Genomic DNA, 14,784 nt, shown 5'->3' with positions numbered 1-14,784 from the left:
AATCATTGAAGAGTATTCTCTACAAATACTCGAATAGAACTCTTGGAATATCCCTGATTCTCTGAAGAATTTTCAGAGAGAGAGTTTCTCATTTTAAACATGTTCTTTAATAAATTTATAACTAGTAAAATCATAATCCAATTGGAGGAACATTACTGTATTGAAAAAAGTAATCCTTTTTAATTATCTAACAGTTACAAATGAACAAATGCAAAAGGAGTTTTACACTTACCGCCCCTCACTTGACAACAGAGGAAAAGCTCGTAGCCCTCACGAAATGGCCCTGCCATTTGGGAGATTTCTTTGCCCTGTGCATCAAAGATGCGCGGCTCCTCGGGCGGCACTGCATAAAAGAGATTATGGAGCTTATGGCCGGTTCTAGGCTGATTGGCAAATTGAACTTACCAACTAATGTTAGATTATGCCTAAAGTTGCGGGTGGGCGAGTTGAAGAAGTCGATGCGGCAGCGATAGACGCCGCCGTCCTCGGGCTTAACATCCTTAATCTGCAGGCGCGAATCCTTGGGATTATCCCCAATGCTAAAGAATAGGCGCTGACCCAGATCGCTAGCTATCGCCGCATGTGGCGCCAGCTTTACATTGCCGCCACGCGAATCCAGACTGCAAAGCAAATCGTTAAGTGTGAATTTAGTGTGTGGGCGTGGCTGGCAGCATAGCGCTTATTATACATCATAAATAAACATATGCAAGCATCTCTTGGCCATTAGTTTGCCCTGGTGCCCAGGTTGTCCTACTGCTACCATAATTTACGGCCATAAAAAATGACGCTCAATTTGCACGAGTATGTATGTGTGTGTGTGTGTGTGTATGTGTGTGTGTGTGTTGCTTTGTTCTTGTTTTTTGCGGATTCGTTACTGTTGCTTCGCTTCTGCGTGCCACGTCGCGACTTTGGCAGCTTTGGCAGCTTTGCGCAAATTGCAGCAATTTGTTGCTGTTTTAGCAAATTACTCTGTTTATTTCATGTACAACACCCTGCACTCTAGAGTTGGATTGCTACCACTGCCACTGCTCAGTTGCTGCAGTTGTTTATGATTATCGACTGGTGGCCAGTTCACCTGTGTGTCTGATAGTTGCTGCTGTGGCACGCAAGCCTGGCGGCGGTACCACTTGAAATGCGCACGGCACATTGAAAATTTATCAACTGAAATTTATAAAAGCAAAAATGCTCTTTGCCAGCTGAGAGGTGGTAATGGAGTGCTGAGGACAGTGGTAGGGTGGTTGGGGGAAGCGTGTCTGATGCGTATGTGCGTGAAAATTTGCTACACTTTAGCGATGGCAACTGTAATCGGATGTGCTTTACATTTATTATAACAAAGTGGATTATGACGGCGTGGACGGGCGCATCCTTACCACACACACAAGCACACACGTGCGCATACACATAACACTTCTTCCGGGGTCCTGCGCAAAAATGCCGTCACACAAAAAGCACCGATGCCGGAATTCAGGCAAAACGCACAACAACAAAAACACCCCAAAAAAAAAAAAAAAAACAGAATGGAGCAAAAAAAAAATGTGAAAAATTCGCCAAGTGTGACGGCAGCAAAGGATGTTGACGATTACTTCACGTTTTTGATGGATGGCTGTCGCTTGCCGGATGTGTAAGGGTGTGTGTGTGTGTGTGTAACACTTGGGCAGCATTTTCGCTTGTTGGCAACGTCTACTGGCAGCTGGCTTAGTCGGTTTTTTCAACTAAATAGTTTGGCCAAGCTTTCAAATTGATTTGCCATGTTCTGGCAACTGCAGCAGCAGCACTTACCTGTACAGCGGTATGCCGGTGGTGTCCTTGAACCAAAGCAGCAATTTTACCGAGTCCTGCGGCGTGGGCGGCGTCAAATCGCATGGCAGATCTACGGTCTTGCCGGCAGCGGCCCAAACCAAACGTGCAGGTACTGTAAAAAGGCAAAAGAAAAGTTGATTTTCTTGTATTAGCAAAACATGAAAACTGACGCCCCGGCGGCAGCAGGCAACATGGCGGAAAGCAGAAGGGGCAACAGGGAAAGCTTCCAATTGAAGTTCTTAGGTAGGAAGCTGGCGTTTGCGCTGGCGTTGATAAAAATATATTTATTTCTTATTTGCACATCCTGCATGATTCGGCTGATTGTTTGTTATTTTAACACAATGCTTCCGTTTGCCTTTCGCGGAACGGGCAGAACAATACCCAAAGCCAGCCCGCCGGGAGTGGTGCCTGGCATTGGGCTACGCCCAGCAACCCCCACGCCCACCCCGTGCTTATTGTCTGTTCGACTCTTCCGTTTGCCGGTTGTCGACATTATGGTTGTCCTTGCTGCTGTCGTTTGTTCAAGTTTGTTATTTTCTCTCCAAAAAAAAGATAAATAATAATAAATAAAAATAAAACAAACAAAGTGTATATAAAGACAATATATTTTGCTTCATGCTAGGCTGCTTCACCTCGAGTTTTGGGTTCGTGTTTTGTGTTATTTCAATCGACAGGACAGCCTGTAAGATTTTAACATTGTTTTCGTCCGCATGGCTTCTTTAATATTACAAGTATTCTATCTGTTATTGTGTGCGATATTTGATAAGTGAACTACACGAGCTTCAGGTGCTGCCCACCTGTAATCGTCAATTAAATTATTAAAGCTAAAGTCGAAACACAATTTTGCCTAGCAAAGCCCACAGAATCCACTCAACGCTGGATGGAGAGCTCCATTTTTAGAATTTTTAGAATTCAACAGAGCAGCAAAGCAAAAATGTTGGCAACAGCAGGCAGCAGCGGCAACAAAACTGCGACGCATTTATTTTGCAAACAAATTTTAAAGGACTTTTTTGTTCGCTTTTTCTAGGTTTTCTCTTTTTGTCGTTCTGCCGCTTTGATGTTCAAATGTTTTTGCCAGCTTGCCAGCCGAAAGTGAAGTGCAAATTTTATCGTTGGTCCAAGCCTCCAATATCCCCGCCCGGCTACTTCTACCGGCACAAGCAAAGGATTAGCGTAGCACAAGCCGCAGCTCTATGCATAAATTTATGCAGTCTTGTAGTAAGAACGTATAAGGAAATTATTGAAATAAGCCCCGCGTGCCCGCTACGCTTGCAGCTGGCCAAGGAGCGCCGCAGATCCGCAAAGCCACAAGCCATTTGTTATTTTGCACTGCATACTTTCCGGCGCGCATTCGATGACAGCTTGAGCAAAATGGCAAACATAGCGGCAGCGCAGCTTCCTCTGCGGCATCGCCAATTTGTCAACGCTTTGGCTTGCGGCAAGCTGAGCAAATGTGCGCTGCAAGGCAAAAGGCAACACCTAGTCGTAAATCCTAATAGATGGCTCGGGCCATGCAAGCGCAACCCATCTCGGGGGGCAGGAGTTAGTTTATATTTGCTTAGCTGTTGCGGTGTTGCCTGTTGCAGGCACATCGTCTAATTAGACGCTCTGTGGTGCAATAGCTTTGAAGTTGTCCAGCAGCAGCAGCAGCAGCAGCAGCATTAGCAGCACGTGCGCCTCTTTAGTTAAAGCAGGAATTCTATTTATAAGTGCCCTGTGGCATGTGACCAGTTGCAGGCGGCAATCGTCTGGCCGTTTTTAATGATTTATACATTCGTTTAATTCTTTTATTGGCAGCCCAGGGGAAGACGACTTTGATGTCTGTTCCGTATCCAAAATAGTTGCCACCAGTTGGTTGCTCTCTTGAGTTTTGAGTTTTACCTGCGCCTCCCGCTTCATTCCCAGCTCCCATTGCCCATCTCTCAGATCACAGTTCCCATTTCTCAGTTCGTTTTGATGTTTTGTTTTGACACATCGCATTATTTGCGCCTATTTTTAGCCTCATGTAAATTACTTAACACCAACTGACGGCGAGCAGAGCGAGGGTGCGAGCAAACGTTTTCCCAATTGGAATTTTTACTGCTTGTCAAAGATATTCGGGGGTTCATTATTTAGGCATCGGCGCATTTGACAGGCTCTCAACATGGATCAATTAATATCCATCGTATGTGTTGAGTGCGCTAAGAGTTTATGGCTGTTTTCTCATTCTAATTAAGTCGATATCACCGGAAATTTTTAATGGGGTCTTGTGATTAGTTCCGAAATAAAGGAAAAATTGTACGGGCAAGCTATAAATAAATTACATTAATACTCAACCTTTAATAAAACATATTTGAAATTGAGCGGCTAAAAATAAATATATAATCTTGGAGAGTTTTTCTGGAAGCTATTCATTGAAAGAAAAAAACAAATTTTAACTCTGCTTGATTTATTACTCGTGAATTATGCCTTTTTCCTAAAGACGCTGTTATTTTATGAATAAACACTATCTATGTATTTATATATTTATAAATAATAATACAGAGTTCTAAGAAACTACAAAAGAGACGTGTGAGCATGAGTATACACCGACGGTGATTGACAGATATGCCATTTTAGTACTATTTTCTGCATTCTATTCTTTATATTTAGCATTGAATTAAACGTAAAACGTTATCACATTATATAAAACTATTTGGTCTGACTGACTGACTGACTGATTGGTGATTAACGCACAGTCTGAACCCTAGAAGCTATAAAGCTTAAATTCGGTATGTAGTATGGTGAATGCTTGGAGGTGTGACGGCCTTTAGAGGGTCTTGGTATAATTTTCGTGGCCCGCTGTGTGTGTTTTACTATTGCTTGGGTAAATTAATAATGTTATAGGGGTGCATGGGTTGGGACAGGGGAACACACAAATGAATAGATGCGTGGTAAACATTTTATGAACCCTACCAAAACGCAAGCAGACAAAGTCGCGACGGGAACTAGTGGATCATAAATATAACGCATAATATGTCTGCCTGAATTTATCTCCTTAAGCCCGTATATTTCTGCAGACCATTTAATGATGTAAGCTTCTCGCTTATCCTTACGTTCAACGCTCTAACTTATGCTGGGAATCGTTAAAGGTTCCGATGTCTTAAAGTCCGAAATTTAACAAGGCCTGTGACATATTACGCATACGCAGCGTGGGACTTTGCTTGCATAAAACAACAGTCGTAAAAGGACGTAGCAAACATTTCGGGCACCACGTTGTGGGACCCAAGACATTACATTAATTATGCACACAACAGGCGCTAGAAGAGAAAATCACATTTTTGGGGTATTTGAACACTCTAAAATCATTATATTTGGTTGGAGAAATAATATTGTGTTTAAACTAAAAAACATGAGTTAATTAAATTGATTTAATATTTATTTCACTGTTTGCGCAAGAGTTTAATGAACTTTTGAGAAAATTTGAAAGGAAAAGAGAATAATAGAAAATCAACAGAACGTGTCGCTAAACAAACCAGATATCCACGGCAACGTGCCAAATGTAGCACGCAATATAAACAACAATAATAGCAGCAAAAGCAACAACAACTAATATAAATACATGGGAAACAACGAGAGCAAAAACAACAAAAACTTGGCATCATTTCAATAGCATCGCATTTTTGTGCCTTGTTTTAGTTTTTCAATATTATCAAATTGTTTTATTGCACAGCACAGCTCTCAATTGATTTGTTTTTTTATTTTATGCGAAAGTTGGGCCCGTGGTTTTGATGGGTGGTTGGAGCTAACGCCCCATATTGGGTGCGCTGCGGTTCCTGTTTGTTGTGGTTGCGGTTTTGTCTTTTATGAATATCGGCTTGTTGCATATTGAAGAATTCACCGAACAACTACCTGTGGTATACCGATAATTAAATACTCTTAATTAATATAATTAGGTATAAAATAGTTTCAAATTAACCATTCGGGATGTGCTTTCTTTGACGACATTTTAAAACATAGTGTGCAAGTCAAGTTCGCCAAGTTGTATGGCTTATTCAGTTAGTTAAAAAAAAACTAATTAATTGGCTTATTCGGTTGGTTGAGTATCAAATGCAAAGTTTTTGTTTAAAATTTAAAATATTACTTTTGCGACTATTTCATTTAATTTAATAGTTTGTATGGACTTTCTAATAAGCGACTTATGTTATGTCAACTAGGTATTCCCATACTCAAGTGTATGTTGATATTATAAGTGCAGTTTTATTGAAATGTTATATTGCTTCATTCTTAACTTTCTTTAATAGAAAATCCAAAACCATGGGAAAACCAAGTGAATACCTAATTATATAGCCTGACTATGGGGATATGATTAATGGTGATTATGTGAGTGCATGTTGCGGCTTCTGGTAGGGTTGAAGTTTGATTGAAACATTTGCAAATGCACATGAAAGTCAATTACAACTATAAAAGAATGTTAATTAAATAAAAATAGCAGTACTTATCCTTCTGACTGTTGACTAATGGCGTAAAGGGGTTTGTGTATTGTATGGTTGTGTGTTTTTGCGAGTTTGCTGCTAATGAAAAGTTTACTTAGAACGCCAGCAACTTTGAACGAAATTAGAGGCAATTGCTAAGATAAATATTTGAGTTTCACTATTCACAGCTGCCTCGTCTGCCATATGCTCAGTTTCTGTTTCTGTTGCTGCTATTGCTAGCTTTTAAATATTTTATTCAGCTGCCTTTGTCCTGTAGTATTTTTTGCCACGCTGTGCCACATTGGGGCAAATTGTTTACATTTAAATTGTACATTATGGCAAACACACATTGCACAAGACACACACACTAGCACACACCCGGCTCGGCACGGCCGCAAAATGTTGCAAGTTGAAAGCGAAAGTGGTTGCCAATGGCACGACAAGTAAATGTAGCAGTAGCAGCATCCATGTTATGCCCCGCCCCGCCCCATGACCCGCCCAGCTCGACTGTGGTCCAAGTCGTCACTGACCCTAATGTACTTTCTCACACTTCTCGCATGCATTACGGACTACCGAACAGGGCAGCCTTGTTCCTACATAGCATAAGTGCACGCGCGCATGTGTGTGAGTGTGTGTGTATGCGTGTGCGTGTGGGTAAAAAACTTTTAAAGTGCTTATTCACACTCGCACACACACGTACAGTGCCTGTTAATATGCATGTATATGAGTATTTACTTATAATTAGAAATGCCGGCATGTTTATTCCTCCCAACTGCGGTGTTTTTGTAGGTTTGTATGCATTTCCGGCTGCCATCATGTTAAACATCAAATAAAGCTAACAACTTTTAACGGACAAGCACACACAACTTTTTACCCTACACCCGATCCCTGAACATATCCCTGTTTCTGACCAAAGCTCAGCTAGAAATTCGGTTGCAATCTGCTTGCGTATGTTTCTCCGAATCATTTCGTAGTCAACATGCGGCACGGGGACCAAAATATGAAAGCATTTCGCCAAATTGCTGTGTTAAAAATATGTTTTAGCGAAAAGTTGGCGCCAGTCACAGATCCGCGGGCTGCGCAGCCAAGCAGAAAGTGTCCGTGGCAAGTCAATTAGGCAAAATATATAATATGTATCCAAGTATACATAAAGGCACGAGTGTTTGGCAAGCCAAGCTGTTTATGGCTGACCCAGTGCCTGGCGAATATAAAAAATGCCTCAAAGATTTCTCTTTTTATACATCTTGCAAATAGTTACCACTGGGTTTGTTGTTATTGGAGTGTTTTTTCTTCTTCTGATGCTTACGGGGTCAGCCCCAGTCAGTGAAAGTTTTCAAATTAAATTTAGCGACGCAATTTTCAATTAGAAAACTTCGTTGCCAAAGTCATTCGCAGGAATCCGGCACTGCCTCAAGCCAGCAAATTCAATGGTAGCCGCAGGACCAGATACCGAAACAGGAGCATGAACATGAGCATGAGTAGAGCCAGAAGCTCGCTACCATCTCCTCCTTATTGAGTGTCCCATCATCGGCCATTCTAACTTGTTATCAGTTGCTGAGCTTCCTTTAGGCGGGCTTCGGGTACGCCTTGGCGCCTTCAATTAAAATGCGTTCGTTGTCATTTTGGACGCCGTATTGCACTCGCTACGTGATTTAATAATAAAATACGAAAAAATATTCCAGTCAGCACATTGTTGTCCTTCATGTTGACGGCATTGTTGGACGGCCATTACGTGGCTCCTTTAGCTCTCTCTTTGTTGTTGTTTCTTCTGTCTCCCTTGCTTTTCAACTGTTGCTTGAGCTCCTGAGGACTCGAGGTCCCAACGAGCTGTTGTATATTGCAAACCTTTAAACAGCGAGCTTTTAATGTTAAATTCCCTCTTAAAGTTGCTGAGTTGCGACTGGACAACGAGCTACTTGATGCTCTTAAGCAGCTGTGATAAATAAGCAGATTACGCATACGCACAGTGGCCGTTAATTGCAGGCAAAGCTCACATTGAATAGGGACTATTATTAATTCATTCTTTATAGCCTTGGTTCCATTTTTGATTTATTGAAAAATGCATATTTAAAATTTATATTATTTCAATTGCGAATAATTCAAAAACCACTTGGCGAGCATAAACATTTTAAATGACCGCAATTACTGTACACAAGCAAATGATGAAATTTTATTTTATGTTAATTGCTGCGCTTTCGGGAATTCAAAAACAGTCGACTGACCTAGCGGTCGCTCTAAAAGCGAGTAAATTACTTGATTTAAATTTTATAAACGCACACACTTATACACCAGAGGGCATGCTGCCAGAGTCAGCGGGGGCATGTGGTTATCTGTGGTATGCGCCACGCCCATGGCAATGCGCAGATAAGTAGAAAGCAACTGCAGCCTGCACATGTGGCCATGATTTATAAAATAGTATGCGATTTTCATTTTGACCAAATGCAAACATATGAGCTGAAGTCCATTTAAGAGCGATATGAAAACACTCTTTGGTATTTTATAAATACATTTTTGGAATAAGCGGCAGTGAAGCGTGCATGTATTGCATACATAAAATATAATGAGCAACCTTCACATAATTTTAAAACTAACAAACTAGCGTAATCCCTAATCAGATTATGAGTCCAAATAGGTAAGACACATCCACATTACGAAGATGATAAGCTTCGACACGTTATTTACGTGTTAGTAGTGCAAATACATTTTCGAGGTTTAAACTCAATTGAAACCCGAAAATGTAAAAATAAATCAAACATACAATGTATATGCTATTGGTTTTAATTAAGTTTTAACACTGTTCAGCTTGTTCACATCAGATTAGCTCAAACGGATAATAAGAGGTAGTATTCAGCATTTTTTAAACAATTATTTTATAGCGTTGTACAAATTCATCAATAGCTAACGAAGGCTATATAATATGCAAATTCATGTTTATTTGACTGACTAACCTACATGAAAAGCTGTAAAATAGTAATGGGAAAATCAAGTAATGTATTCAAATATTACTACTTATTGGCTGTATTTAGAAATCTTAATGGGTATCCGTCGATATCCTGAGAGATAGACTGTCTTATAGAATTATATATAGAGACATATCTTAATATCGATTTCTCATACAACTAACCTTTTCACTTATTACATGCTGCTATTCTATTTCCTATTGTACATTCGATTTTTGAGATAAACGTTTGTGCCCTAATTGGTATCTGTATCAAACTAAAATATACAATTCTGTGCTACCATATAGAAATCTTCATATCACAAGTATCTCTCAGTGTAACCCCAGTAGAATTATTAGATCCAAAAGAAGTGGGAAATAATGTTTTACGAAGTCTGCAATATTTGTCAGGCCCAATGCGAAAGTTGGCAGAATCACTTGCTCTACAAAGGGTATGAAAATAAACCGCAATGGAAATAACGCACCGCAAATTTCTAGGTGTAGACATGGTTGGGGGTTTGAGCGGGTGCGAAGACAACTGCAACTGGAAAATAGTGAAAATGAGCAAATAAATTAAAAAGCAGCCAGCAAGGGCAGCAGAGGCAATGGCAACGGCATTTAAAAGTAAAATATGGCAACGGCATGCAGCAAAACATTTTTGCAAACGTAGCAGGCAACCACAGCAGCAGCAGCAACAACAACAACAACAACAACAATGAAAACAGCAGCAGCAACTGCGACAGCTACTGCAACATGCAACACATGCTGTGCAACATGGCCCGGGCTGTGTAGTTGCAGCGACAATTTTGGACGCCAAGTGACAGGCGGCAGGGCGGGCGTGGCAGGACGCGCTGCTGTGCAGCATACAACGCCTGAAACTAGGACAATGCTCTGCCTGCAGCTTCATTGTGTTTGGCTGCAGTTGCGTCGGCAGCACTGTGGAACTGGTCAAGACATTGCGCATTATTTACACGCGTGTTTATTATTTTCAATTAAACTGGCCACTGGGCCCTTATCATAGATAAACAAGCAGCCGCTTGACAGCGACTCTGTCGCTAGTGACTCATGTCCCTGGCAGCAGCGACTAGGGGCATCGCAAGTAACTCACGAATGCGAGCTACAAATAGTTTATAATGACGCCCGCCTAACACTAAGGGGCCTTTATTTATAGTTCATCTTCAAGTTGTTGTCGTAAAATTGCGTAAAAATCATTTTTGAATTTGTGCCAGTTTTTCGTTTTAGAAACTGAAACAGGCAGCCCTGCCCTGTGGCATCAATATAGTATATATACAAAAAATACGTTTACATATATCTAAATATACTTGGTTGCTTTCGATCAGAGAATTTCCCCGTGACACAAGCGAGCTGAGAATATATTTATGTGCTTTTAATACAATTTAATTTAGATTTATTTTGGGGTTTTATACGTATCAAGGAACACTACAAACATTGCTATTTCTTGCTTACGATGAATATAATAATATTGTCATTGAAATAGCCTACGTATCAATTTTTCTTTACTTTTAGAAAGTACTTTATCTGGCTATTCGGACAGATGCAGATATAGACGCTTTTTTTTACTGACTTAAAACGCTTTATCCCACGTTCGTTAAACAATAGTATGTTTAATAGCAAGTTTTGATTCGTGTACTGACTGCAACATATTGCAATAGCCCTATTTAACTTTTCATGAGAGTTTGCATAGAAACAGGCAGCCCACTTGGATATTGATACCGATCAACCGCTGGTCGGAAATTTCTCCCCATGTCTTAAAATTATAATATATTGTACAAGCGTATAAAAAGAAAAAAAAAACGTGTGCCTCACACCAAAAATGAAAAGAAAATTAAAGTCAATGTGGCGCCACTTTTGGCTGCAGAAAGAGCAGAAACAGCAGCAGAAACAGAAGCAGCGGCGGCAGCAATGACTGCCACCGGGGCGAAAATCAATTTAATTGCAGCTGACAATTAAATTTACGCCGAATTAACGGCGACACTTCACTTTTTCCGCCAGTTGGAGCTCACCGAGCTACGCTCCGAGTGTCCACCTCCCAGCTGTCCTGGTCGCCAACTGGCAGGCTCTGAAGCCAGACAAACGTCGCGCTGATTTCTTGTCAAACAATTTTTTAATCAGCGTCGCTTCAGTAGTACTCAGCAAGGCCATATCCACCAGCTCTTCATTTCCAGAGATCCGCAGCTCTCGGGCTCGTGATATTTAATTTCATTTGGCTGTTGGCGCCACCAAATTTCAATGTTTGGCGCTGTCCGAGCACAGCCTGCATTTCACGAATGCCAGCTGGAATGTTGTCTGGTAATTGCCTGCACATTTCTGAGCCCGCTTTATTTTGACACTGGCATTTCCAGCGGAGCATCATCGGCAGAGGGGCTCAGCTGAGCAGCTGACTCATTAGGGAGGGGCAGCGCCAGCTGCTTAATTTGACAAATTCGCATGACGTTGAGAGCGGCTAATTAGGCGCCGCGACTGCCGCCTTGGCATTGTTTCCTTTTTTTTTTAATGCTTTTGCTTTTCGGACCTTTCCAAGAATTTCGGGTCGTTACTTTTTATGAAGTCCATATCAGCCCACCCCAGCGTACGCATATGCATAACAATAACAATAACAATTACAATAACAAAAACAAATACAAGACAAGACAAGAGAAGTGCCGCCAGCAAGTTTGTTTGCGTTGCGTAAACAAATAATTAAAATAATGTGACGAGGCGAAACAGCAGCTTCTGTTGCAGTTGCAGCTGCAGCTGCACGTTGCAGCTGCGTTTGCCATCAAGCGCGTCCAAAGAACTTTAAACGATGGGAACTTCAAGTTTGTGCACATTGGCCCATTTTCGGGCCCATTATTATTGGCATGCAATGTGTTGTGCACATGCTGCTAAAGCTTTTAATTGTTCCTTTCTTTGTTTTTGTTAACCAATATGCGTCAGCTGTCGCCAGGCCCCAGCCCCAAAGATACGGCAACCCTCACGACCCCAATGCTAACTAGAAGCGTTCAGTAGATGCTTTTTCTTATACTCTTGTTTATTTTTTTTTTTGCCTCTAATTGATTTATTTACTTTGTGTGTGTGTGTGGGGGTATGTGGAGGGATGTGTGCGTTTTGAAATAAGTAATTTTATGCTAATTTGCTCGTTAATCGAGCTGCTCTCCTCATACCCTAAATGTTAGCTGAGTGGCAGAGCACAAATGAAGTGTGAAGTGTTGGCAGTCTTGTTGCTGCTGTTGTTGTTGTTGTTGTGCATTGATTGCTAATGAGCATGAGCATTTAGATGATTTAATGCAGCGGCCTTTGCCCATATTTAACACCATGACAGCATTTGTGAAAGCAAAGTAATCAATAGTAGAAGAGAATGATTGAGAGACTGCTTGTTGTTGCTTTCTGTACCCAAAGCTCTCTCTCTGTCTCTTTCTGCCTCTCTATCTGTTCCATTCTTGCTGTCTCCCTCCAAATCTGCAGCAAGCTCAAGTGGCGCAAAAGGCGGCACCAGCTCCATTGACAATATATCAAGTATACGCTTGTTTATGGCCACGCCTAGACCTAAAATCCCAGCGAGGCGCAGCTCGAGAGCTGAATACTTGGTATCGGTTGCCCATCTGCTCCAACATTGGCCAGACTGCCATAACTCAGAGGCAGCGCATTCAATTTGCCTGGCGGGCGCTCGACACACCTCAGACCCCGCCCCGTCCCAACACTTGCCTGGCAAACTATATGCTCTTTTGGCCATTTTGTAGCTATTTTATTTTATATTTATTTGGAGCTTCTTTTGCCATTTTCTGTGTGACATTTCAACGCTGCCACTGCCGCTGCTGCTGCTGCTGCTGCTGCTGCTACCACGTCTGAGCGACAAAATCCGCTTTTACGAGTTTATTTATATGCAAAATATGTAAATTTACGATGGTGGCAACAACAACAGCACACAAACACACACAAATAGAGCTGTAGTACGAACATACTTTATGCATAGTATTGCATACTTTTGGCCGTGTGTGTTTAGATTTACAAGTGCGATCCCGTCGGTGCCGAGCTCAGCTTATGTGGCCGCTGAAAACAGCTCGGTTGCGCCAAAGATTTATACGATAGCCAAGCATTTTGACGCAACATGAAATGAAATAAGTATTTTTGTGACTCGCAATAATTTAGATAATTTTTTAATTAAACCCACAGCTGACAAAACCATACCAATTTATGGGCCGCTGACCATAAATAAATCGAAACTGCAACTGAAATGCAACTTAAAATGCAGCAATTGCAATTCGCTCTAATTTATTTACTCTGACTGATGCTATTTATGGCATTTTATTACTGCACTTGCTGTAGCTGTTGTTGTTTATGTTGTAGTTGCTGTTTTTCTGCTGCATTTTCAATTTGCGACAATTTATGGCAACATATTATGCAAATCCAGAGCCTAATCGCCCCGACTCAGAACTTGAAAAAAAAAACAACAACAACACAATAGCTGCCTGCTAAATTAAAATTTAATAAATATGCAAATTGCGCAAATTACGGCCAGCCAGCATGCGACGCCCATTTCCGCTATGCCGGGCCACGCCCTCTTTTGGCTAATTTTCAATTAACGCAAAAGGTCACATAACCCTGTGCCAAACCCAGAGCCACAAAGCGCATGCCGGGCGGCGATAAAAATTACAAAGCCCACAGTCAATAACAACAACAAAAGACTCAGCAACTGGGTGCACTGAAGCATGGCTGGTGCTGCTGCTGCTGCTGCACTGCTGAAGGATATATCGCTGGGCGTGTCCAGCTCCCGTTGACGGAATGTGAATCACAACCTTAGCTAGGATGTACATGTAAGTACATAATGCGTTAGTCATTTCATACGAAGACTCTTAACACAAAAAGCCGACGTTAGTATACCCTGTAAAACATTGCCAGCAGTCATTGTTAACAAGATGACGAGAAAAATATAAAAAAAAATGTATCGTTTGATGAATTTTATTATAGCATGCCTTTTTGAATTAGACAGAGGCTGGAGCATTAATATGATCTCGTAGTTTGATTAACTAGTAATCGCCCATTCTATTCTAATACACATAAGATTGCTGATAGAGCTGCAACGTATTCGATGTAAGGACTCACAGCTGTCATTGGAGAATATAGCTGAAAATGTTTTGCAAGAAAATTTTAAATATAATTGGAAAAAAATCCAAGAATTTTTATGGAAAGTAATAAGAAGTATCTTTCGCAAAATATACTCCTCCAAGGGTAGAAAATGACGACAAACCTTTTTTGATCAAAGTTTTAAGATTCGAATGATAAGCTTCGTTCGGTTTTTAACTTTATTTGACATTAGAAGCTCAAAATATTATATATCAATATAAATGTTGGTTGAAGCAGGATAAATACAAGTCCAAAGCCCTCGCCCCCACCTATTTATGCTGTTGTGGGAATAAATGCTGTACAGTAAGTTTGCGTGACCTTATATGGCCTTATGATATCCTGTAAAGAGCTGTTACTACAGGCTTAGTTGTGACATTTGCTCCTCCCGCTCAGTGATTTGGACTGATTCAGAATTTTGACCAGAGGCTTTGTCGTTTTTAATGCGATGTTGGCATGTGCAGACAGACGAAAAGTGGCCAAATAAAAATG

At 41.1% G+C, this 14,784-nt stretch overlaps 1 protein-coding gene across 4 annotated transcripts in view; it reads right to left on the bottom strand.

Annotated features, from left to right (window-relative positions):
- Nucleotides 1-14,784, bottom strand: part of side (sidestep) — a 68,152-nt gene that overhangs the window by 25,827 nt on the left and 27,541 nt on the right. For all 4 annotated transcript variants that reach the window (XM_015171366.3, XM_002054713.4, XM_015171364.3 and 1 more), the window contains 3 exons: nucleotides 1,780-1,912; nucleotides 406-620; nucleotides 233-343 (listed from right to left, as the gene is read on the bottom strand). In XM_015171366.3, coding sequence (XP_015026852.1) covers nucleotides 233-343; nucleotides 406-620; nucleotides 1,780-1,912 — 459 coding nt within the window. The remainder of the gene's footprint in view (nucleotides 1-232; nucleotides 344-405; nucleotides 621-1,779; nucleotides 1,913-14,784) is intronic.

The sequence above is a fragment of the Drosophila virilis genome, chromosome 2 (assembly GCF_030788295.1).
Source record: "Drosophila virilis strain 15010-1051.87 chromosome 2, Dvir_AGI_RSII-ME, whole genome shotgun sequence".
Lineage (NCBI taxonomy): Eukaryota > Metazoa > Arthropoda > Insecta > Diptera > Drosophilidae > Drosophila > Drosophila virilis.
This window is presented reverse-complemented; position numbering and strand designations above follow the sequence as displayed.